The sequence below is a fragment of the Falco peregrinus genome, chromosome 2 (genome assembly GCF_023634155.1).
Source record: "Falco peregrinus isolate bFalPer1 chromosome 2, bFalPer1.pri, whole genome shotgun sequence".
NCBI lineage: Eukaryota > Metazoa > Chordata > Aves > Falconiformes > Falconidae > Falco > Falco peregrinus.
The window spans coordinates 114,442,716-114,469,011 of NC_073722.1; the positions used below are offsets into that span (position 1 = coordinate 114,442,716).

Here is a 26,296-nt window from a genome sequence, read left to right on the forward strand (position 1 = left end):
GATGCACTCTTGTCAAGCATCTGCTCTGATTTCAGTCTTGGAATTTAGTTGCAAATCTTCTGGTTTAATGCGAATGAAGCTTCATACAGGAACCCACGCTTCACTCCCAAAGTGAATAATCCCACCACACAGCACAGCCCTCTAGGAAAGCAAACCGGGACTGCAATGTATGCACTGCTATGGGCATAACGCACAGGGAGACTGGCAGGGTTGGCCTCAGAGCTCGTCACACAGAGCGCAGATGCACATTGCTTTGGGGTTAACCACAAACACAGATTATTCACCTCACCATCAGTCAGAGTGATCTCTGCCAGCAGGAACCATTCCCCACAACAGGATCACTGAACTGCTCCTGGACCCATTCAAAAGACTGAATCTTGTTTTGTCTCGAAACAAAGGCAGAAGGTCACACGCTGCCACATCCCTTCTCTGGCACTGAATACTCCTATTTGTAAGCAATGGAAGTTGTCTATAAGGCAGTGGTCCTGATCTTGGTTGCACTGAAGAAATCCAGGACATGCCAAGACTCAAGAAGTGAAACAGCTCCAGTCACATCTACTTTCAAGTCAGAGTAACCCAGATGACCTTGTCTAGGGATCCAAGGAGATGTTGAAAGGAAAAGGAGCATTTCCTAGTCCAAGAGTAAGAGAACATACACCAGCCATATTAATAAGGCTGCATGTAGAGGGAACGTCTAAGTTTTGCAAAGCAGAGGTATGAAAATCTACATGTGAATAATTTGTCCAACCTTACTTTCAACCTTCCTGCAAGAGCAGGAGTCTCCCGTGAGAAGCAGCCAGGATTCAGGGACAGTGCTGGGGACAAAAGTAGGGACTCCTTGATCAGATGTAACACACATGCACGTGGTCCTCAGAAAACCTTTTGGGTCTTCGTATCTTCTACTGAAAAGCGTCACTGAAGGGGCAATGCTCAGTGCCTACTGTGAGAGCATTTTCAGATAGCTGGATGGGAGTTGCTACCGCAGTTAAAAAAGTGGCTTTCCAAACCACTGATCGTGCTCGAGACATACAAATGTAAGCACTCCGCACCCACTGCGATTGCTGTACAAGCATCTTCACGCACCTCCGACACCTGCCCTGGCTTAAAATGGATCCCAGCCACAGGTCTGTACCTCAGCTCATCTTTCTTATTTGCAGTCAGAAAGATTACGCAGATCTGTAATAATTAACTCCCAAGAGAGAAGCTGAAGTAAAACCAGTAAGAGAAAGCTGCTCAGAACCAGAAAAAAACAAAACCAAAACAAAAAAACCCAACAGATGACAAATTCCTGGCAGGAGCTGGGATGAGGAAAGGCAAACAGAAAGGAGCAGTTGTCATTGAGGAAATCCTGGCAGCTCTCCCCTACAAGCACTCAGCCCTCACAAATAAAGATCTCTGCAGCTCCAGCAAAGGTCGCTGGGGTCTGTGTGCAGTGGAAGGCTGCTCCTGCTCCAGATGTACCCACTCTTCAGCTTTCGAACCGGCTCATGGTAAGCTCTGCCCAAGGTTTCCTTTTGGGAAATGAGGTGGTGGCATCTCAGCTCAGGGCTGAACACCCCACCTCGCTGGGGTCTCCTCCACCTGTTCTCCTTCGGTTCTGCTGAATTCAGCCTGTGCTGAGGACATCTCCCTCAGACATCTGTATTTTCAGATTATTCATTATGAATTGATTAGTTCATCCCACAGTCACCCTGATCATATTCTTCCTATGTACTAACATCTCAATGAATGAGCAGTCAAGTAGAAAATGAATGCATTAGTGCCTGATTGTATTACTAAGCTCTTGTATATGCTAACGAATTGCAGCAGTGTTTAATTCAGCCAAATAACAAACAGGTAGTTACAGAGTTAAACAACACAAGTGTCAAAACAAGTGTAAAACATCAAAAAACCCTCTTAATATCTTTTAGGTTTAGCATTCAAATTAGCTTTGGACATGAGTGCTTGTTTGAGGGGAATTCTTTTGTCTGGGCATAGACGTTTTCCTGCTAGTATTTTCACAATTATGATGCTGAACTAGCCACTTTCATCCCTGCCAGGGTAGAATTGATTACAAACCACCTAGTTAATTAAAACAACAACTTGCATTCAGACCTGCTTTTTAGCAGAAACTAAACTCAGAAAATTATTTTTTCTAACTCCATTGGAATTGCTATTTGCAATTCAATATGCAAGATAAAAGTTCTCTGCCGGGAACAGAGAAATGTAACTTTTTTTTTTCTTCCTCTTTTTTTTTTTTTAATTGTACACTGTATGAGATAATTTCCTATTTCCATCCACAAGCAACTACAATTGTATATATGAAAAAGAAAAGCTCAGAAAAAGCACACTAATCTCAGCAGAAATGGGTACATTTTCTAAGCAGGTTGGCCAGTCAGGAACTTTGCTCTTGTTACACTGACTGACTGCATGATACAGACAATAGCAACCCTCTGGATCACAGTGTATTTATCAAAACTTTATGAGGAATAGATGAAAAATTCTGGAAATTTTCCACATACGCCAAGCCTCAGGTTTGACTCTCTTGTCTACAACAGACCAGTACTTCTGCAGACACGTAAAGCCATGTAGTCCAAGCACGCCCACCACTATTGCATTCAGTGGGCACCAAGCAGACAGACATGCTCATGCTCCTCATGCTCCACAAATTTACAAGGGTATTTATTCAGTGAGCTTTTCATGAGGATTTCCAGGCAGACTCAGGTTGTACAGGCAACCAACATCCTAACAGGTGCATGTCATACCTTATATCGGCAGGTTACCATTAAAACGTAACACTTTATTAAAAAAAAATTGCTTTTCCTTGTCAGTAAGAAAAGATTCAGCTACAACACAAAAGTCTTGGTGATAGTTGTTAGTAGAAGGCCTTGGCAGTCTCCTCCTCCACAAAAATGTGGGCACTGACCCCTCTGGAGCCCGTCAGGGTGACAGTTCAGAAGAGCAGCGGCTGTGTCCAGCATTACCTGAATACAGCAATGTGACTCAGCTGTGAGGCTGTGTTTCTTAGGCAGCCTTGCTGGCTTATTGGCTTGCACAAAAATCCCTATGAAATCCCTCCTGGTTGTTAACCCTCTTGATATTTTTCCAAAAAGGGAAATGATATGCAGCATGGTGGCGAAGGGGCCCTGGGCAGGGCTAGGTGCCCCGGGCAGGGCTAGGTGCCCCATTAGGGCTCTTGGGCTCCCTGCACTGCAGAGACCCCAGGTGCTGCAGACCCACACCTGGCTGTGATGCTGGCCCCTGAGCCGTGCTACCCCGAACTGTCACCGGGCCAGCAAACAGCCCTGCAGAACCCACCCTCATGCATCCTCATCCCCCATGCTCCTTGCACAAGAAGCCAAGCGTGGCATGAGCCACGCATGTGTGACATTCCTCTGCTACTGACCCAATGCCAAATCCCTTTTGAGAGCAAAGCCTCTAAAAGGGCAAATTTGGCTGCTCCTTTGGCTCAAAGATGGACAGTTTTCCCAGAGCTGGGCTGTAGGAGATTTTAATTTCCCATCTCTGCTAAGCCTCTAAGGGACTGGACTTCCCTTGACTGTATGAAGATGGCCAGACCCTATGGCCAAAGACCTGTCCTTTCATGGACAGTAGGACATCGTGGGACCGAGAGCTCAAATCCACTAAGCAGTCTAAATTAGAGCCTGCAAGAGGTGCCTATAACAACCTGAGCAGAGAAGAATGACTCATCCCCTTGTTTTCCCCAAGCACAGACTGTATCTGTTTGGCAACAGACCAAGGAAAATGACAGTATAAACTGCCAGATCCCAACAAATCTCTTCTTTTGCTGCCTTGATTTTTCATGTCCAAGAGACAGAGTTGGCTTTGTTGCTATCCCATGGAGCAAGCCACATTCTCAAGTCAAAATTTGGCTCCATCTTCTCAATAGGCAAAGTGACAGAGGAATTGGTCTTATACGTTACAAAAACCCTCTGCAGGAGTCAGTCAGTCCTTTACACCCCTTTGGGGTCTCCTTGCTCAGCAGAAAGACTCATGGGCTCTGCATCGTGCTGCTGGGGAGCACGGTTAAGGGCTGCCATAAGGTCCCACCACCAGATGGGCATCCCGCTGGCTGCAGCCAGCTTGAAAGGAAAGTTTAGCACTTGAAGTACTGCATGGCTGAGAGAGTCCTAACAGAGGCAGGAGAGACAAGAGACTGCCAGAAAGGCTGTATTCCTCAGTCTTTCTGCATTCATGGAAGAGATGTGCAGGTTTAATAAAATATGTAGGAGTAGTCTCAGTGAAGTGCAGATGAAAGCTGCTGGGCTCTGACTCCCAGGAGAGCTCTGTGGGAGCAGCAAGAGCGGCTGCAGTGCAGGCAGCCCTGAGGATCTCCAGAACTAAAATTGGAATAATTGCCCCAGAAAAGGACTCCAGAACTGCTGCCTCCTCAGTCCAGGGCAGAACTAGTCCTGAAAATGGGGTGTTAGCACAGGCCAGCACACGAGTCAGCAACTCACCCTCATTCCCTACCTCATCTGCTAGTCCTGATGTAAAGCCAGCAGAAATCTTGGGTTTGCAATTTGGGCATGTTTCTACTAAGAACCGCAGTGAGACAATTCACTCTTTTTATACAGCCCACCAAAGAGCCATTTAGTGATAATGACTAAACTTAGTTTCATCTTGAAAACCTTTAATAAACTCCTGTACATTATTGAGGTTTTAATGGAGCTAGTAGAAAACCAGAAAAAAGTAACACACACAATATGAAGAAGCTGTTTTTTGTTTTCTGTATTCAGAACAAAACACTATTTGGATTATTTTCATAAATATTTTCCATTCTTCCCCACTCAGATTTTATTTTTATTATGTTGGATTTTCCATCACATCTTTTCTCTTCTTCATTTTTTCCTTCTTTCTACAGCCGCAGAAGGAAAAGAATACAAGAAAAAGGAAAAAAGAGTGGTGATGACCCCGGTAGCCATCCTCCCAGGACTGACTGCTCCCCACGAATCTGCCCTCGTGCTCCTTCGCATGCAAGGGCAAAGAGCTTGAGGAGGCAGCACACACTAGCTCCAGGCAGAGAGCAGGACATAGTTCATGAGCTGTGTGACAAGTAAATGACAGTATTTGATGGAACAGGATTGGAAGAATCGTCTGGTCTTCCCAAAGTAACAGTTAGAAGCTGGACACGTATAACTAGAAGTGGGTCAGCAAACCAGTTCGCTACCCTTCCCCTTGAGAGATGCCATTCTCCCTTCCTGATTGAGGAGGGCAATAAGGCAGGGGGTGCCCAGGCCTCTGTGAACACTGATGAACCCAAGGAGAGGACAGAGCCCTCCAAGTGCCCCTCAGCATAAGCAGATGAGGACAGCTGCAATGGTTTAGCCATCTTAGAAATATTTTGCTTGCACAGAGACAAACAACCGTACCTACCTGGTAACTCTATAGTCCCAAAACTTGTCCTGTACAAACAGGTTAAGCCTCTCCATAGAAATTATCTTCTTGACATTAGACAGGTGTTCCTGAGGCAGAGGAACAAACTCCTTCGAGAACAGTGATAAGACCTGTCCAGCTGCTGGGAATGGCTAGGTCATCAAATGTTTATGGTAATCAAAAGGGCAGGTGATTATATTCGACCCCAGTGGGTTAGCATGAATATAAGACAACATGGACACAAGTGCTTGTTATTATGAGCTCCTGGATTAATAAAGCCAATTAAATATAAATAGAGGCAGGCATCAGTAGAAAATGAAACAAGGACCTCTATTCCCAAACACAACTCTACCAGTTAGTGAATTTGATCTAAACACTGGAAGAAGCAGGTATCAAAGCAAAACTGCTTTAGACAGAGAAACAAATTTGATAAACATGTTTGACAAGCACATGGTTTACTCAACATGTGGAACTGAGTAGATCTCTAGTTTCACTCCATGCCTCCCATGGAAAGAAGGAGCTGTGAGGTTTTTACTCTTGCAAGTGTAACACTAAGTTTGGGAAGCAAAGTGCCTTGGAGGAAACCCTTACAGCAACTAGAAGTTAGGTTATATATCACACGAAGCAGTAGTGAGATGGACTGTTTATAACATAAGGAAAAGCCTTGTCTTGCTTCACAAGGGAACTAGGTACACAAGCAAGATACCTTGCAAAGTCTGCAAGAACTGTCCAAGCGGTTCAGAAAAGAAACCTAGGGCTGGTCAAAGTCATTAGACTAACAGGCCTGCAGACAGATGCTTTGTATTAATAGAAAGACAGAAAGACAGAAAGAAAGAAAGAAAGAAAAAGGTAAAAAGGAGGGCAGTATGTCCAGAGAAACAAAAATTCTCCAACACTACTTGGGTTTACCTGTAGAAAACAACTCTGCAAGTGTCCCCACACACAGGTGTCCAGCCCTGAAGGTGTTATTAGGAGCAACAGATTCCACTATAGAGCTTTCTATCCCACTTTCTAAGATTTCTAGTCCCTACATGTTCAGTTGTACATGGAAGAAGTCCTCCTGATGACCCATTGAACAGATCCAAAAAATACTCATGCCTTGTCTGTGCATTCCTCAAAGTAGGAAAACCACAAGCATTACTCGAAGAAAGTAGTTGTGTGTTGTTCAAAACAGATAAATGGCTTTAAGTGATTTGATTTTTTGTTCTCAGTCATGCTCAGTCTCCAGAGCTACTTTTCACAATGTGTTGGACCTCATATGCTTGGAAGAACTATCACAAAGCTCTAGAGAAATACAGGGTGGGAAATGAGTGCTCTGGATTTTGTACCGGCACTTTTAGAGTAAAATACTTCATTCAGGCAAGAGCTGGAAAGTTGAAAGAGAAACAAATCTGGGAGCTGATCTACTATTTTGTCCGACAAGATCAATTCATTGCCTCCAAATGCAAGAGCTGGGACCTACTGTTATGGGCAGCAAGCAGGGTTGATTACACAAAAAGCACAGGAGGACCACTAATACATGTACCCATCTTGTCCGCCTTCTAAGGAGGTGCTCCTAATCGTGCCACAGCAAAACAAGACCATGTAACTCCATGAAACACACAGCCAGCGTGCTCTCCCATCAGTAAACCAGCCTTCAGCTGAAGCCCTTGCATGAGAAGGTCCCATGTCCATTGAAGGCAGCACAAAGGCCCCTTGAGGACAGCCATGACAACAGGAGAGTGGGAAGAGAAAAGAGTGATAGATGCTTACACCACATTTGTGGCAGCAGGGGAACGCTGCTGCTGCTATCTGTGCCAAAATCAGGATCTGAGGCAGTTATGTGCCTTCAAACCCCTCACCCCATGGTGCTTCCAACACACGTAGCCAAACCACCCGGCTAGCCAGGAAGCAAACGTGGAAGAACCTGCCCAACACCCAGCCAGGGCCGTGCTCCCAGCTCCGGCAGGAGCCATTTCCCAGCTTCCCAGCCCTCCAGCATCTGCCTGAACTGATGGGCAGCCTCTAAAGTAGGGTGCTTTCTGCTCCTCCCGGTACAAGGGCATGCCCAAACAGCTGCAAAAACACAAGGTGGGAGCCGGGAAGAAGGGGCCAGCAGTTTGGGGTGGGGGAAACAAAAAGGCATGTTGCTGGGTTTCTTTTTTTTTGGTGGGGGGTTGCAGGGTGGTGGTGGTGTGTGTTTGGCACTCTTGTTTGTTTGGGTTTTGGGGGTTTTATTTTTAGGAGTTGTGGTGTCATCTTGTTTTATTTTCTGACATTGCAAGCTGCTGGCAGGATGACTTGGTTGCCAGGGAAACTGCTAGGAAGGTGCACAGGGCTGCTGCCCGCATCCAGGCACCAGGACCACCCGCTGCCATAGCAGTGCTCCCACCGTGAGGCTGCCCATCCCCGTGCCGGCATCTGCCAGGCCACAGCGGACGGGCAGCACCAGCGGAGAGCCCAGCGCCTGCTCCGGCACAGCCCAGGCGAGGGGCCAACCCACGGCTCATCAGCCACCGAGCCCGCGCCAGGGCCGTGCGAGGACGGGACAGCACAGGGCCTAATGGAGGCTCTAGTTCTGTTATTTCTTATTTTCAAATCACTGCCATTAGGAGAATTGTTATGGTTGGCAATTTGCAATAATCAATTTGAAATCGCGGTTTGATTAGTTAATGCACTTTCTGCCGCGCTCTCCTCCTAATTTGATGGGGGAGAGAGAGGAGGATTTTTCTGCTTTGTGGCTGTACCACAGCTCTCGCAGCACGTGTGCGCCACTCGCACTCCTCGCCGGTCCCCCTGGGGCTGTGCCAGGCTGCAACGGCACTGTGCGCCCCACGGCGTGTCCCAGGCAGGCACAGCTGGCTGTCCCCTGCCCTCTCCAGGCAGCCAGTCCTCCCCTGCACACCCCAGGAGCAGCTGGCGCTTTCTGCCTCTCCAGCTTTGCACAAAGGGCTGCGGGCAGGTGAGTGGCTCAGCGGGCTCTGGAGCACAAAGAGAAGCTGAGCATCAACTTCAGAAATATCTGTAATACACAATAACATCTGAAATAAACCCTGGGCAGGCACTAATCTTCACATTTGTGTGTAATATATGACTATCCTGAAGGTTCTCACTTCAGTGCCTACACGTTATTCCCAGCAGCCACCAACAGTAGATAGAGCAATGAAGCTGGTGGAGCACTTACAGGAAGAAAAAAAAGGAAATGCATTTTTCTCTCTCTCTCTCATGGCATACTCAGGCTCCAAATATCTCTTTACAATCCATATTTTTCCACAAAACACGACCAACCTACTAAAGCAATGCAGGAATCACCTATCAGCTCTGTTACAAGAATGATTGCTCAGTCCAGACAGGCTGTTAGTGCAGACACTGGTGTGCCTGTGCTAACGTACATCTCCTTTGCAGAGTATCCCACGGCCTTGCTGGTATTCCCCACCGAGCTGTGTCTTGGGTTGGATCCACGACTCGGGTCCCTCCACAAACCTCAAGTCCCAGCAGGACTGAATATCTAACAGCCAACATCCAGCCTCAGGAAAGGTCAAATCCAGAGCTGCAAAGTACCCAACAGCTCTGACTCCAAAAGAGAAGGCAGATCCCAGAGCCAAGAGGAAATTTGGAAGAGCTACAGCTTATAAGGATCTGGCCAGTTGCAGTCCTCCCAGCTTCAGGAAGAGCTGTGGTAGCCTCTTTGAAAAGGCCTTCTGACCTTAACAACAACACTGTGCTAACACAATGTATCTTCCCCCCGCCCCAAACAAATCATCTCTGAGAAAAAGTGTGGTTCCTGTTCTAGAAGCACAAAATGAAGTGCAAATCAATATCCTTCAGACTTACTGCCCCAAGCTGGAGAGGGGGGATGCCAGCACATGCAAGGGAAAGTGCCAGTACTATTCACATATAAGAGATGCTGATCTGCTTCAGTGGTTGGCAGGGTTATATACCCCAAACCAGACTGATGAACAGAGCGATTAGCAGACAATCGCGGGGAATGCTTCCATCCTTTATTATACCACCACTGTGGAGGTGAATGAGGCATTGCCAGAGCCAGGAGGATCCCAAATCCCTCCTCTCCATAGCAAATGCTGTAACTTCTTAGAAGTCAGCTGGGGCCACCCTACTCGGTGCTATTTTCTCTCCCATCACTCACGCTGTCTCTTGTAGCTCTCCATTTCTGCTCTTTCCTTTCCTGCTCATACTATTCCCGTACTTGGCAGCTTCCTCCACCCACCTCTCCCCATCCCCAAATCTCTGCATTTAATGCTCTGTTCCCATCTCCTTGGTTATTCTCAGCACGGTGTACCAAAGATACACCAGGCAGGAAGGCTGTGACACTCTGCTGCCCTAAGTGAGCGAGATTATATGTGTTGCATTAAAGGGGGATGAGAACAAACAAACAAATCCATCTTTTAAAAGACTTTATACATCCCACTTGCTTGCAGAGCATCCTTGGGAGAAAGCTGGTTTGTTGCGATTGACGTTACCTGGTGCAGTAATTAGAAGCCGTATTTACAGCCTTGCTACCATTTTAATGCTGTTTTGCATCTGTTGTACTTTCACTTAGAGAGTAAATGTAGTGGGGAACACCTGTTTTCTACTGCTAGCTCATGTGACATTCCCCGGCCAGCTATTTCCCCTCTGTTGCAGTGAGCCGTAATTATTTCAATTACCATTGCAGGGACATTTCCCTGTAGCAACAGGTACCAGTCCTGGCCCAGGTTTTTGAGCAGATTGGAGGTTTGAGGTGACCTCACCAGCCGGTCAGCTTAACATACCCTTGCATGCTTCTCACACCAGGGCTCTGTGCTTGCTTTCTCTCCAAACCCCAACCATCCGTCCATTCCTTGCTGGGGTTGGTGGTCTCACAAACAGATAAAGCAGAGACATTTAATTCCTTCTTCACCTCTATCTTTAACAGCAACGGTGCACCCTGGGATGCCTGGAGCCCCCGGCTGGAGGATGGTAACTGGGGGAGTGATAAGGTCCCAGCTGACTTTGAACCTGTACAGGATTTTCTGCTGCAACTGAACGGACATAAGACAACAGGTATCCTGGTTTCAGCTGGGATAGAGTTAATTTTCTTCTTAGCTAGTGTAGTGCTGTGTTTTGGATTCAGTGTGAGACCAATGCTGATAGCACACTGATGGTTTTGGGTGTTGCTGGGTGATGCTTATACCAAGTCAAGGACTGTTCCGTTTCTCAGGTCCTGCCAGCAAGAGGGCTGGAGGGGCGTGGGAAATTGGTAGGGGACACAGCCAGGACAGCTGACCTGGACTGGCCAAAGGGATATTTTGTAACATTGAGCATCATGCTGAGTCTATGAGCTGGGAGAAGGAGAAGGAAGAGGGATGTTAGGAATGATGGTGTTTGTTTTCCCAAGTAGCTATTACATGTGCTGGAGCCCTGCTCTCCTGATGACAGCTGAACCCCTGCCTGCCCATGGCAAGTGGTGAATGAATTCCTTGTTTTGCCTGCATGCGTGGCTTTTGCTTTACCTGTTAAACTGCCTTTATCTCAACCCCCAAGTTTTCTCACTTTCACCCTTCCGATCCTCTCCCCATCCCACTGTGAGGGCAGCAGGCGAGCGGCTGCGTGGGGCTGAGCTGCCAGCTGGGGTTAAGCCATGACAGCAGAGCCTGAGGAGATTCATCCCAGCGCACTGAAAGTTGGCTGATTTTATTGTGAGACCCCTCACAGTTACCTATCAATGGTCCTGGGAACCTGGAGAGGTCCCAGTCAACTGGAAGCTAGCAAATGTTATTCCAGTTTTCAAGAAGGGCAAGAAAGATGACCCTGGTAATTATAGGCCTGTCAGTCTCACTTCGATGCCTGGTGAAATTATGGAGAAGATTATTCTAGGAGTTATTGAAAACAACTTGAAAGACAATGCGGTCGTTGGACGAAGCCAACATCTGTTTGTGAAGGGACAGTCATGCCTTATACCGCCGTAATATCCTCTTACAGCAGAACTACCCACCTAGCGGACAAAGGGAAGGCAGTAGGCATGGGCTTTTTGGATTTTAGCAAAAGTTTGGATTTTGTCCAGAGGGTTACTGTGAGAGGCAGCATGTCCAGCATACAGCTAGACACGTACACAAGGTAACTGAAAGGTCAGACTCAAGGAGCTGTAGTGAAGGGGGTACATCTGGCTGGTGGCCAGTCAGTACCGTTCTTCTCCAAAGGTCACTTTTAGAGCCTGTGCTCTTTGGTGCTTTTCTCAATGACCTAGACACAGGAGTTGACCACACACTAAGTAAGCTTACTCAACGACACTAAATTAGGAGCAGTTAATTCCCTCAAGGGTAGAGAGGTCTTACAAAGAATTGTCAATACATTAGAGCTCTGGGCAACCACCAACTGCATGAAATATAACAAGAACAAGTGCCAGATTCTGCACCTGGGACTTTGTAAATGTAATACCTACAGATTGAGGGACAAGAGGCTGGAGTGCAGCCCAGCGGAAAGGGACCTGGGGGTTTTTGGTTGATGGCAACCTCCATGAGTCAGCAATGTGTCCCAGCAGCCTAAAGGACGAGCTGCACCCTGTGATGTGTTAAGCACAGTGTAGCTAACCAGCCTAAAGAAGTGACTGTCCCACTATACTCAGTATTGGTGGGGCCACATCTGCTGCGCGCCGCTTTGGGCTCCACAAGGTAAGAAGGATATAAAAATCTTAGAATGTGTCCAAAGGAAGACAACAAAGATGGTAAAAAGGACTGGAGGGCATGAGTTATGAGGAGCAGCTGAGGATACTTGGTTTGGTCAGCTCAGAGAAGAGGGGACTGAGGGATGACGTCGTTGCTGTCTACGACTGTCTCATGGTGGAGAGTGGAGAAGAAGATGCTGATCTTTATCTCTGGTGTTCAGTGATAGGAAGCAAGGGAATGGCTTAAAGCTGCATCAGGGGAAGATCGTATTGGCTACGATGAAAAATCAACCAAGAGGGCGGTCAAGCACTTGAACAAGCTCCCCAGGGAAGCAGTCTGGCCTCAAGCCTGTCAGTGTCCAAGCAGAACTTGCACAACGATCTTAGATACAGGGTTTAACTTTTAGGCTGCCCTGTGTGGAGCTAGGCGTTGGACTGATCCTCATGGGTCTGTCCCTTCAGACTCAGGATACTCTATCTCCTCTCCCACCTAGCTCAGAGGTGCGCAGCAACGCCATTTGCTGTTCTTGCATTGCACTGCACTGGAGGAGGGTTCCAAAATAGCAAATCGCTCTTGAACTGGTTGTCCCTGGACACGCACCTATATCTTTATGGATTTGTCCATTCGGACCCTACACCCAAGCCCCGTCAGCAGCTGCCCAGGCACATTGGCAGCCACCCCCCCACAGCTGCCCCTCCGCCAGCGGTTAGAGGCTGTGCTGACAGCAAACACGCTTCTGAAGTGTCATACCCAAACACGTCTGTGTTTTGGATCTAAATTTGTGATTATTTTACTGTCTTATTCCAAGTCTTTGTCCAACCCCACCTCAAGAATTACACCTGAAGAATGTGTAAGTCAGGGAAATGTCATTCACAGAGCTGCAACAGCTTCCACAAGGGAAACGGGTTATTGTCAAAACTCACTTAGAAGGGGCAAACTGCAGCACAGAAAGGGAGTGGCTAACTAATGTCTGACTGAGCTCCTGGGTTTCCATCAGTCTCAGAGGTGAAACCACTGTCTCCCATCCCTGTCTGATGCCCAGAGCTCAACTCCACAGCTGATGCTTTCTGAGGACCTGAGCTGGAGCCTAATGCTGTACCCTTGATCTTATCCTCTTCTCTGCATTTCCCAGAAAAGCATCCTTCAGCCTAGCCCAGCAACTTGTCTGGATTAGAAAAATGACACGAATGCAGCCAAAAAGCATTTTAAATCACTGATCCAGGCATGGACACAGTCCTTATCCTGGTTTCAGCTATTTCAGGTAGTACTGAATCAAGCTAAACTAGCACGAGAGCATCTGCTTGCCCAGGGTAATTAGAGTTGGCCAGTCATACCAGGGCTGTTTTCTCAAAGCAGAACTCAGAGTGCATACTGGTGGGACGAGGGGGAGAACTGGGCGGTGACTGAGGCTGGGGAGAGCAGAGGTGGCGGCAATCAGAGGTTGCACTCCCAGCAGGGAGATGGTATCACAGATCAGAAAAGGTATCACGGATCAGAAGAATTATCACAGATCTTAAAGGTCAGGCTTAGGCTGCATTTGCAGAACTAGATGCTCTCCAACACCTGCCCCAGCAAGCAATGGGTCTCCTCCAGACGAGGCATCCCTCACCTCTGTGACAACCCAGCATGAACCCACGTTTTGTCCATCCTGCACCACCACATGCTGAGTAAGGAAACCTGGCTGCAAAGGGCTCTGCTCTGTGGCCAACTCAGGCATCAAAGGAGATGCAGAGAGACCTTCCTGCAGCTCTAGGGCTTGCTTTCTACATCGCCCAGGGAGCCTGCAGCCAGACCCTCTCCTGATTTTGATTCGCTACCACAGTCCATCTTTCCTAGTCAAACCGAGCTGCTCCAGGTTGGTGCTGCCTCTCTGGCTCTGCACATCACAGCAGCTTTCTGGTTGCGGGGCTCTCTAGACAGTACTATGCCACAAATAACTGTTAGTAAACAGCAGCAGCTTGAAAATGCACCAGGAAAATCATTCTGCTCTGTAGTATGTTTAAGAGGGAGAGCGAAGGTTATGCAGGTTTTTTATCCATATAGCCAACAGAAGGCTCTTAGTTTATTTAGGTCAATTAACTTCAGCTTTCAAATTAAGTTCTCATCTCATTTTACAGACAGGCTGTAAGCAAAGCATAAAAAAGGGTCAGCTGAGGAGAGCACAGCCCAGGATTTCTAGACTGTTAAGTAATTCAAACTCAAAGGGTAGAAACAAATTTGAGATAAGAGTGCACAGACCACCTAACAACGCCTGCCACTTCCAGCACTTATATTTTCTTTGCTCTGTGCATCAAACTTCCAGGACAGAAAAAGGTAGAAAAAAAGAGCTGATATAAAGAGCTGCGCAGAGGAAGCCATTTGTGGTACACAACAACGCGTTTTATTGGTCTCGCACACCCGGGGAACGATGCTCCATATTCTTGAGTGCCATCTACTGGCATTTTTATCTCTTTGCTATATATTAAAGCCAACCCCAGTGTTAAAAGAGCAGTCAGGTTGCAGTCAAGCACTTGAAAAATGCCAGAATCCGCACTGCACAGATAACCCAAGCCCAGTCCCCTTGCATAGATGCATCGCAACACACGTTGTAATAATATGATCACGGAGCACTTTTTCCGCAGGAAAAAGCCCCCTTCCGTACACCAGATGGATAATGCTCTCTTAATGAGCAGCTATTCAATATTTTTCTTTATCCTCATCATTCAATATGTAGCCCTGTGTCCCGTGTATGGCATGTTATTGAAGTCCTGGTCTAAATAATGAGCTATTAATTTTCTCCTGGGCTTTCACAACATTTATTATCATAGTATCTGAGCAGTTTGCAAACATTAATTTGCCTTACAGCAGCCCTGCAAGGAAGGGTGGAATTATTCTTGTACAGATGGGGAACTGAGGCATGGCCAAATTAAAATCAGAAGGGTATCATGTGGATGGGTGCTCGATTTGAGATGCAGAAAGGACCCATTTCTCAGAGCTTTGCAAGTCCAGGTTTTCAGTGTTTAGGGCACCACTCTGACAGCCTCCACATCCAGCTATGAGCCCCCAGCTTTCCCAGTCCCATCTGCTGTAGCAGCTGGGAACCCAGCAGCGCTGGGGTTCATTTGAGTTGAAGTTTCTCTGTAACTTATCTAGTGACTCTGCTGCACTCACCCAGGCTGCCTTACTAGCTCCAGAGAGGCACAGCTCCCCAGAAGCAGTGCTCCCCTCCAAGTTGGTCATCTCGCCGTGGATTGCAGAGTCAGCCGAAACAACTGCTTCGGTCTGGGGCAGCCAAAATTACATACTTACTATGGATCATCCCAAAGACCATCTCTTACTCGTAACACAACCCACAAGACACTTCCTCGCACACCTCTGGCAAGCTGAAGACTTGCATTAGAAGACCAGAAAGCATGGCAAAAACATGCCGAAGGAGGAGAGAGCAAGAGCATCAGACTGGGGTCCTGCCACCAATGAATAGTAGTCCCTGTCGATTCAGAAGAGCCCATAAACACAGCACTATGGAAGACAGCAACAACCTCATCCATATTCCCTGCCCAGCTGTTATGGAGAAAAAAGCACTCTGCCACCTCCAAATCCCGTGGCAGCGCAACCCAGCCCATATCAGCAGTTACACCAACCCCAGCCCGAGAGAGCGGTGCCGGGACAGGCACCAGTGCTGTCTCTCTGTCACAGCAGCTCTCCGAAGCTTCTGAAGAAGCAAAAGAGACCTAACACACAATCAGAAAGTCATGGATGGGGACAGAGAAAGGATAAACCCCTTCTTGACACCTACGGCTCCCCAGGCAGCCCTGACATCAGGCTGTAGCCTCCCCAGCCACCCAGGAAGGGAGAGCTCACAGTCAGTGCGTGGGGCTCAGAGCGAGCTGCATCACTGCAGCCTTTGCAGCGGAGGGAGGGCTCCAGTGCCCCTGCTCTGGGCCTAGTGCATCACATCAGCCCACTGATCTGCAAAACCAGCCATGCATTCTGCCCTGACAGGGGAGCTTTCAGCCCCGCATCACTATTTTCATTCTGCTCTGCACACCCAGTAGAACTGCAAGACCATCTAGGGGAGCAGAAATCATTTTCTGTTGTATTCAGAGAAGGAAGCACTAGTCATCCACATCATGACAATATATTTCCTTATTACTTTCCATTCTTTCCTGTCCCTTACTCCTCCTAAGATCTTATTTGCATTTTTGATCAGATCCATACACCGAGGAGAAGCCTTCAGGGAGCTGGTTGTACCAGTGCCCAGGTCTTTTTCCTGGGCTGAATCAATTAATTTACACCTCTGGGAATAAAATGAATTCTTTCCTGCAACATGTACAATTACACCCAGTTTTCATTGGTAAGAGAGGGGGAGAATGAGGCTTTGAAATGCAAAGTCACATGTGCAAATCATCATCTCCAGCATCAAAAGCTTCACCCACATGCTGTGATCTCAGGTGAGGCAGCACCTTACCTGTGCAGGAGGAACCACTGCCTCTTCTGTGCCGACCTGCCCACACTGAGCCATCCAGGCTCATCCTCACCCTGGGTCCCTGGCGATCAGCGATGGCCCTGCCAGAGGAGATGGACAAGTTCAATAGGTGACCAGATTACCTGGCACCTTCCCGAAGCGCAGCAGCACCCCATAAGCCTGGTGGTGTGGCTCACGCCCCCCTCGCAAGGCTCCCCCCGTTAGCCCCTGCTAGCCCCCCTGCCCAGCCCATTGCATTTGTTTAAACTTCCATCTCGTACACTGGAGCCTGCAGGGCTCAACCACGTCCCCAGCACAAAGCACGGTAGTAGCAAACCCCAGCACAGGACTGCCTGCACATTTTCAGGCTAATTTGCTGATTTGAGGCTCTTCAGCCCAACTTCCTCCTGTATTGTTACATTTAGACTTCTTTTCTTTTTTTCTTGAGTATTTAAACATGGACAAAATCTGTCCCTCACGCGCAGCTGGGAATACATCTTCTTCCTCACACAACACCAGAAATTTTGTCTCTCGATGGAAGGGAGGAGGAAAAGCCTGATGTGGTCTAGTACCTTCTAGGTGGCAACCAGTGCTGGATCTACCTCAGTCAGCTCCTTGTAGGTGCTTTAGATCAGGTGTTTTTCCAGGCCTGGCCAGTGAGCAGGTCTGGCCTCGCACAAGGGCTGAGCCACCTCCTCTCCCCCCTTCCCACGCACACAGAAGGCAACAGCACTTGTAGAAACGGCCACATTGGTTAAGAGCATTACACAGCAGGCTTGATAATCAAATGTGAATGCTGCCGAGTAACCACACATACCGTCCCTTTTTCCCACCCCTCTCCCATGGCATTTCAGTTCCTCCCATCCCTGTGCTCTCTGTTTCTCTCTCACACCGCTTTTCCCATTTTCCTGACTCCAGCAGAGTCACACCGATTTCTTCCTGTGCTTCCCATCCCTCCCACCTGAACAGCCCCTCTCCCACCGCTGTCCTCTCAGATACACCGACACCTTCCTCATGCACGTTCCCAGGCGTGAAGCCTTCACCACCGCCCGGGCAGCCAGAGCGTGCCTACTAAGCATCCCTGCCGAAGGCAAGGGCCACTGAGAAACGTTAACATAAAACTCACCAAATTGGATCCATGAGACTCCCAACAGTTTGGTTAACTTTATTTCTTGTAATTACTAACATACTGACGCTCGTTAGGTTTGGCAAACAGACCTCAAGAACACAGATCCTGCAAAAGCATTGACTAGGGAGCTGGGATAACTCTGGCTCATAAACTTTGGGGTTTTCTGATGCAGCCAAAGCCGAGCAAATATCCAGCAGCTCCCCTTCCCCTCCTGCTTCAAGGCTTTAAGAAGCTTTCCAGGATTCCTGCAATTCACTACAGAGGTGGAAAATCTTTTTTGCACCAAAGGAGCTGCTGGGACCCTCCTGCCCAGGGGCTGCGAAGGTGCTGGGAGGTGAGAGCCACCAGCAGCACCCACAGCTGCAGGCTGCAGCACCATGTGCCTCAGTTTCCCTCTCTCAAGACGTACCAACGACCATAGCCACCCCTTTAAGGGGCTGTGACATCTCCGGGCGCAGAGCATCCCTCTCCAAACAGGCCCCAACCTCACGTGCAACAACTTCACAATCAAGTTCTCCTCGGACAACCTCCCTGCACAATACCTAGTTTGAACTCTGTAGAAAATAGTTAATTAATCTCTCTTGCTGCGGCCTAATTCTCTTTTCAACATGTGGCTGTCACTTCCCTGTCATCACAGCTGATTTACAATGGGGTTTAATTAAATCCTCCGTACATTATTCAGCATTCTCTGAAGACAACACCAAAGCAGCCAAGGGTATTTAAAATGTCACCTGCTGAGACGTATCATCTCCTCCTAAATAAATATGACAGTGATCAAACTTTGGCTAATTACAGTGACTTCGTTATTTGTTTGTATGTTTTAATATTTAATTGCTTTCGTGTTCATCCAATTACAAAGCAACAGCAAATAGAAATTAACTTTTTATCAGTGTGTTCCCAGCCCAGCTAATCAGCACTTCAAAGGCCAGACACAATAGGAGGCCATCCAACCTGAGAGAGCTTTACAATATATTCTCTGCTGAATGGACCATTCTATTAAATTAAGGGAGAATTGTGTTTGTCCGCGTATTCCCAGCTCCCACCCAGATTCCCTTTATGTGACCGTTTATGGGCCTTGTTGTAGCATCCTTGCAGCAGGATAGTAAATTGTTTGTATTGCTCCTGCCCTCGTTCCGATGGTGCTGCTACCTGCTCTGCAACTACCCAAGGTAGCAGAAGGTTGCTCTGCGTCAGCAAAAAACACTGAGAAATCGCTTCCCAGTGGTCGCTCATGCCTTGCTGTTGAGCAGAGGGGAGCACACGCACATCTTGCTCCCTTGCATGTGGGGAGCAAAGGCAGCATCAGGCAGCGTCCTGCCCAAAGCTGCCTGTTAGCCTGAGCAGGCACAGAAGTTAGGCCTGACTTTTTTCCCCCAAATCTGAAATTTCCCTTGCTGTTAGCACCAGCGCAGCTGCAGCAGATGCTGGAGTGCTCACAAGCCATGGGTCTGCAATAACTTTATTTTCATCCTCATGCCTGTTGCAATTAGGCTTAGCTTTGCAATGGAAGCAGTTGGATGGACCCCCATCCTTGCTGAGTCTCTGGGACATCTGCATCCATCTTAGCAGCTACCAGGGGAAAACAGCAAGGAGAGCCTGAGGATACACAACTAATACAGACAGGATCGTTTCTGCCAATGCAACAATCTTGCCAGTGATCACCACTTATATCATCAGAAATCTGATGTAGAAAACAAAGGGTTACACGTAGCTCCTTTCCTTCCACAAGTCTCCTAGCAGAAGGGGAATCTTGCTGCAAAGTGATTTAGGGTCAAAGAAAAAAGATAAATAGCACATATGCCAAACATCCAAGAAGAAATACCACCAGGCAAGCACATGCATAAATGACCACATTAAAGAGAACTGATCCGTGTTGTGTTTGTCCTGCATTTCATTGCATTGCCCCACTATTATATCCCCCAAAAGCCAAGCCTTTTAGTTGCCACAGCCAAAGTCTAGAGACCAGGAATTGTGCCACAAACGAATGCGATTTCAGGAAGCAGTCTGCATAGTCATGATAATAAAGCACAACCTCCTTGCTTAAAATATTCAAGCAAATGCATGTATATATAAACGCGGGGCAGGCAGTAAAGCTTTCCCTTGGAAGCACACACAGGCTAACGTTATGGCCCAACCCTGCCTTGCTGTGCTTCAGAGTTCATAACAAGTCTGTGTATGCACAAAGAGATTAAACACTTGAACAACCGAAGATTAGACAGACTGGGAGGTTTCTTGCCACTGTTCCATAAGTGAATTGTACTCAACCCTCCAAGCAGCAAGTGAAAACCTCAGAGTCAAGTACAACCACAGGTCTTTCACACAGACGCCAGGAGATGTTACAGCGACTACCACACCTCGGTTTTACCTATCTACCCAAATCTATTACAGCAAGAGCATACAGGGGAAAAAAAAAAAAAAAAAAAGATAATGTGGAAGACTGATTTCTCCAAACTACGCTGCAGCAGCAAGAGCTCATCTTTGTCCCTGGAGCATCAGGAGATCTGGTACCCAGAGAGGCACCATCTTTCTGAAAAGGCTGCAACAACATTGTATAGAAATTCTCACAGTGCGACAAAAAAATTATTTGGGGGATGGGGGAAGTACTTCTATCAGATGGATTTATTTTTTCTTCAAAAACCACAAAAACAACCTCTGTTTTTTCGCCACTGAGAAACAACTTTATGTTTAATTTTAGGCTTATCTCATGAAATATTAAATGAGCAAAGAAATGCTTCAAATACTTCGATTTTATTGAAATTAAATATTTAATTAGACCTAAAACATTTTTTCAGAATTTTTTTTTAATCTTTGAGACTGGTTTCATTTGAGAAATCAAGAATTGCAGTTTTTCATGCAAGCAGGAGATCAGATTCCTGCCCAGCTTCAGTAAGGACTCATTCACCATACTGACTTGCTATGGGTTTTGTTTTCTTAATTTTTCTCCCCCCGAGTTATATGGTTCATTAAAAAGACCCAGAAATACCAGGCTCACACCAAGAATGAAGCTGAACTAACTTTGCTGGGGTCCTTTGAAACAGCTGAGCACTCCGTGCAGCAGTGGCGAGGGAGAGGTTTGGGGCTGGAAGAGAACTGAGAAGAAACGCAGAATATGCGCATGAAGAAAAACAGATACTTCCCACTTTGATGAAAAATCTGAGCATTTTGAAGTCTATGCACAAAGACTTCAGCAAACTTGGCTGCCAGTGATATGAGAAGGGCCACAAATAAAAATAAGCTTCCAGTTCAAAAGATGTTTGGCACTACAGGAAAACCACTTCCCCCCCAAAAAAGTGAGAGGACAAGAGGAATTGGTCAAAGGGCTTATAAATGTTTCATTCCAGACAAGCTCCTGAGATACAGACGTTTCAATAAGGTCTTCAAAAGGAAGAAAATACCTTTTTGTGCCTGGCCAGTAGCACCACTGGCCAAAGCAGTGCTCTTATCCTGCAGGAGCGATGGGGACAGAGGCTTCAAAGTACTGCGGTGACCCTACCAACACCGGCGTGGGAAAAGATACATCAGCTCATTTCTAGCAAAAATCTGTTTTGAATCACTTCAATATCCTTTGACTAAAAGAAAAAAAAAAGTTGGAGAAAGTCCTGAAGTCATGATTATATCACCTTCCAACAGGCAATTTATTTTCCTCCCCCAGCCTGGAGTGAATTTGTATCCTCAAGCTTAAGCTAATTGCATTTGTCCAACTCCGGTTGAAACACAAAACCCCAGGCTCAGCTACCAAACCCAGCTTGAACCAAATCAAAGGTTTCAGCTGGCACAGCCTGTTCACTTTGTAACTTGTTGGAATTTGGAATTATAATTTACCATCCTCATCCAGGCCAAGAACGGTACTGATATTACCACTGCATCTAAATTGTAAACGCTTTCCAGGATGGCAAAGATATCTGCCACTCAGTTTTACTGCTTGGTTTTTGCATTTTTCAGCTCTGTGATATATGGGGTGACTGAGTCCAGGGCATATATCCAGACTTCTGAAGCTGTCGTGTCATTGAAACTCAAGAAATAACTTTGTGCTGGGGATAACATAAAAAAAAAAAAAAAAAAAAAACCACAAAAAAAAAAAAAGAAAGAAAAAAAGCAGACCTCTCCTGGCTTCCCATTTCTTTGGTCCCAGGGTCTTATTACAGAGCTGTTAAGCTTTAAGTTGGGTATTTTATATAAAAGTCCCAGATCCCAGAGGAGAATCTGAATTTCCATTCCACGAGAATCAGGCTTCTAACCTGCAAGTCTGCAGAGGGGTATTTCAAAAGGCAACACCAAGGGCTGTAAGCCCAGGAGGAAAATAAATAAATCAATAATAATAAAAAAAAAACCAACAACAAAGGACTTATGACAGTGAAAAAAATAATCCAATGGGAAACTCCACAAATAAAATGCCAGTAGTTGATTTGGTCAGCATTGTGGAAGTGTTTAGGATGGGTGTTTCCGAGAGGTTATACCAGGACACTTGGGATGGGCACGGGGCTTCAGTGAGCCTTGGCCAGGCGGCAGGAGGGAGCAGCCCGATACAGGATGGCACCTGACAAGCTGAAAATGGGGCTGTGGAGCAGAGGTGCCCGTTCACCTCACACAATGGTGGAAATGTATAAATTAAACTGCCTTGCTGCTCCTGTGTTTCCATCCTCCTTTGAATCCACTTCAGGTTTTAGTCAAGCCAATAGAGCAAGGTGTGGAAACTTGCTTAGTCCAGTTGCAAAACCCTAGGAAAGTTCTTCAGGTCCTTCCAGCTTACATGTGTGTGCACCTTTCTGCTATGGACACCTGCAGCTGCCCAGAAATCACTGCCCCAGCCTAGTCCTTCATTTATTGCCTGCTGCAAAGGCACCCTCAGCTTCCCTCCACCTCTTGGCGGACTTGGAGCTGCCCAAGTGGCGGATGTGTCATGTCTTCTAGGACAAGCCAAGCTTCTGGATGAAGGCAAGAATATGGTGGGTCACTGTAAAGACTCATTGAGGTACACATTGTCTGCAAGACGTGGCACAAAGGCCATATCCTGGCAGATGGTAAGCAACCTCACCAGCAGCTGCACACAAGCTAAAGCTCCAAGGAGATCCAAGAGCACTGAGCACCTCCAGGTAGGCACCAGCACCCTCCAGCATCAGGCTCTAATGGTGCCCTCTGCCACACCAAAGCTTTTTCAGAAGCAAACGCTCCTGGAAAACCACAGACCAAGACACAGAACAGACAGACTTCCAACGCAGACAAAATAAAAAATAATATCAAAGCAAGCAGCTTGCACACAAGCATCGCATTTGCAATTCTGATTCTCTAATAGGAAATGCTCCCAACTGGGGGAGGGGTAGACAGGAAATATTACAGCAATGTTATTTTGTTACACTAATTACCAATAATGGCACATACTAGGCTACCAACCACAGTCAATTCATTTTGAAAGCTATATAATAATGTTTAGGATAAGGAATTAATTTTTATAGCCACTGAAGCAGATTTACTTGTACTGTAATGCAGATTTATTACAAATTAAATTTCCTAACTCCAGAGGTTGACTTCTAGAGGCTTAGTAGGACTCAAGGGGAGACACACCCTGCTGCGAGGTGGGAATTTCTGCAGCATCAAGGCTCACAGCTTCAGGTCAGAGGGTGCCCAGGCCATTGTTAGCCCTTCATCATGCGCACATTTGAACATACCCACCCTCATGGGCAAATTCAGTGCCACAGTGTGAACATGAGCAGGACCCAGTGGGTGATGTTCATTGAGTCAACTGACTGTGGAAGGCTGAGGGGTTGGGTTTTTTATTGTAATGTTTTAAAAGGTAAAGTTTCTGTACTACAGGTTTTTTTCAGCGTAAAGAGAACTCCATAAAAGATTCATAAAGTGACAACTTTGAAGTATAGTCAAGAAGATGCACTCATTAATTTACAGAAACATCTCCAGTGCCAATCATTGATGATGAAGCAATTCGGAGTGTCTCCCCACTTCCATGCAGGAGCAGTGCTGCCAGGGTGAGACTGATAAGAGACAAAAGCAAAGCTGGGCCTGACCAGATGACCTGAGCAGGGAGAATCCATCTTTAGCAGGACTTCAGAAACAGTCCAGAACAGGGACTTTATCTCTAATTAGGACCAATATTCAAGCTTGAGTCCAAGGAATTGCTTTTTATGAAATGATTGGGATAATTTCAGTTCTTAGCTCTTGCTCATCAGCAGCTGTAACTAGAGCTGTCACCCTCTAGATGGGAAAATCTGAGATCTTTTCCTGCAGATGCATAAGCTGGGCTGATCTTGAGAGAGTTTCCCCCAGAACCTCAGGCCCTGGAGGTCAGGCTGGCTGCAGGTAGGCAGGTGAGGACAGGAATCAAAGGGACAGCCAGGCTGAACTCTGCATCCTCTCCAAGGAGAAGACACATCCATTCTTCTCTGCATCCAGAGAAGGAACAGCCACTGTGTACCCCAGCACTTCGGGACCCTCAGAACAAATATAGGGTGGATACAGCAGGTGGTGGAAGCACAGACTTGGCTTTTGTGATCTGTCTCTTTTGGCTGCACAGGGAATTTTTTGGTTTTTCAGGTTTCAGCAGAAGCCAGCACAGGGAGCTCAGGCTGGGCAGAGCAAGCATATGCAGCCAGACAAGGAGCTACACACATCCATATGCACCACACCAAGGGACTTCTGATGGGACCCTGCGATGGGACCTCCGTCCCCAATGAAACCCTACGGGAAACATTTCTGATATCTAGCCAGCCCTGAAAAATATTCAAATACCCTTAGATGGGCACCCACCAGGATGTCTTTCAGGGCATAGGATAAAGACTAGGCTGTGTGCAGGTCTTCCTAATCTGCATCTTGGAAAAGGGGCCCCAGCCTGCCAATCCAGCACATGACACTGCTACACCCTCCAAAACAAAAAAAAAAAACAAAAAAAACAAAACACGAAAAACACCCCAACTGATTCAACCCAAGTTTCAAGTTTTCCAGTAGCTTCTGTGACAACTGGCAGTCCAGCACAGCAGCCGAGGCAGCCAGGAGGGGCTTGCAGTGATTTTTAAACACCATCTCTGCACCATCTGATCTATACAAGCACAAACAAGAGCCTACTTGAATGCCTTAGGAGAAAGAACAACTGAGCTGGAGCTGCTCCAAATCCCTCCTGGCTCGAAGCAGCTCCTGGCCACGTCCCCACGGGCCTCGTGCACATACACACACATGCAACACTGCAAAGAGAATTTGACCGATACTGTTTTCACGTTGTTTGGTTTTTTTTTAATGACATTTCTAGAGATCCCACTGCATTAAGTTTCATCCTGGGAAGGAGATGCAGAGGGAGAAGAGTCATTAGCTTATTCCTAACGCCTGGCGAGGAGGAGGAGGAGGAGGAGGAGGGAGGAGGGGTTTCCTATGCTAATTCTGCACAAGCTGACCTCCCACAGATGCTTTCCTGCGCTCCAGGATAAATGAGACTTTCCTAATTCTTTCTCCACTGCAAATAAACAGACAGGGAGCCTGCACCATGCAGTTTGCACTGCCCTATTCATCATAGTATCCCAACTGTAGGTAGCAGTGATTACAGCTAATTATTGGCAATTACCACCACTGAGCTGGTAGGTGTGTTTCCCCAATAACTTTCAGCAGCTCCAAAGCTCTTTGAGGGCTTCTCCACGTAGAAAGGCTGAAGAAAATCACTCCCTCCTCTGCCCAGCAGTCAGATCCTCCTCCCAAAAGCTGTAGCCATCAGGCATCACAGCACAATCACTAAAAATAACCAGGAAAAATATCTCCAACCCTGTGAGCCCATAGCATCAGCAACACGCCAGGTCTGCCCTCTCGGCACAGCTGCTTGACAGGGAGCATCTCTGCTTAAAACAAATCTTCTTTCTCCCTTTTGCTCCTCAAAAAGCTCATCCTGTGATCGAGCCCGCATCCCCCCCGCCCCTCCTCCAAACACATAATTCAATTCATACAAAAAAAGCCCTGCACAACAGAAAGCACATGTACAGTCCGTGCTTTTCCCGCATATAAAGTAACACAGCAGTGGGCTGAGGGATGGACCCTTTGAGAAATTTGTATGCCAGCCTTCCCACTATAGTAATTTCATTCTGTCTTTGTAATTGTCTGATATTACATTGTTCCCTGCCAGAAGATTAATTAGCTAGTCTTACCCTCCAACATACCATCCCTCTGCAACCCTCAAGGAAGCTGGAGTGGTGCCAAGTCGCACGGATTTGCTATTCTGGTTGGCAGCTGCTACTGTCGCTGCAAAAAAAAAAAAAAAGCGCCTCCTTTTGTCCCCGAACAGCAGTTGCTGTGCCAACTGACCCCCACGTCCCCGGCCCTCCCGAAGCCACCGCCAAGGAGGTGGCCAACTTTCAATGGCACGGGCTGGGCAGGGGGGGAAAAAGGGGTGGGAGAAACGGAAATTAAAAAAAAAAAATAATCAAGCAAAAACCACCACACACCCAACCCCGACCGCCCCCCACACCCCAACCCTCTGCCTGGCATAATTACTCACGCTCGTTAAGCATGGCTGCATTGCGTATGCGAGTCACGCGGGACAGGCGCGCGTCGGGCTGCCGGAGCGCCAATGCTGCGGTCCTGTCTAGCAGCAGGAAGGGTGCGGGCAAGACGGCATCCCACATCCCTCATCCCACATCCCAGTCGGGAGCCGCCTTCACGCCCTGGCCTGCCGGCGGTCTGTGCCGGGGAGGAAAGGACTGGGGCGGGAGGAAGCATCGGCAGCCATGTCGGCTG

At 47.3% G+C, this 26,296-nt stretch overlaps 1 protein-coding gene and 1 long non-coding RNA gene across 5 annotated transcripts; one reads left to right on the plus strand and one right to left on the minus strand.

Moving 5' to 3' along the window:
* Window positions 1–4,572: 4,572 nt before the first annotated feature.
* On the minus strand, window positions 4,573–26,296 carry LOC129783798 (uncharacterized). Of its 2 annotated transcripts, none has more exons than XM_055795206.1 (4): window positions 26,058–26,296; window positions 25,720–25,801; window positions 16,447–16,544; window positions 4,573–8,377 (listed from the first exon to the last, which is right to left on the minus strand). In XM_055795206.1, exons 1-4 carry the CDS (start codon window positions 26,182–26,184, stop codon window positions 8,025–8,027), a joined length of 660 nt encoding a protein of 219 aa, XP_055651181.1. In that variant the 5' UTR covers window positions 26,185–26,296; the 3' UTR covers window positions 4,573–8,024. The 2 variants fall into 2 exon arrangements, with proteins under 2 accessions (XP_055651181.1, XP_055651180.1); XM_055795205.1 differs by having other exon boundaries at window positions 25,708–25,801.
* LOC129783799 (uncharacterized) lies at window positions 9,614–18,350 on the plus strand. 3 transcript variants are annotated; one of them, XR_008745680.1, is made up of 3 exons: window positions 9,614–10,112; window positions 10,271–10,398; window positions 10,736–18,350. It is a non-coding gene; the product is annotated as an uncharacterized LOC129783799 (long non-coding RNA). The 3 variants fall into 3 exon arrangements; XR_008745679.1 differs by having other exon boundaries at window positions 15,154–18,350; XR_008745681.1 differs by having other exon boundaries at window positions 9,614–10,096.

What these genes read in the sequence shown, in the direction of transcription:
- LOC129783798 (XM_055795205.1), bottom strand. Translation starts at nt 26,184, where the DNA reads ATGTGGGATGCCGTCTTGCCCGCACCCTTCCTGCTGCTAGACAGGACC. An exon ending in GAGGGATGGTATGTTGGAGG is followed by an intron (nt 16,545 to 25,707) that starts GTAAGACTAGCT and finishes CTCCTCTGGCAG; the next exon opens with GGCCATCGCTGATCGCCAGG. An exon ending in CAGTGGTTCCTCCTGCACAG is followed by an intron (nt 8,378 to 16,446) that starts GTAAGGTGCTGC and finishes TGTGTATTACAG; the next exon opens with ATATTTCTGAAGTTGATGCT.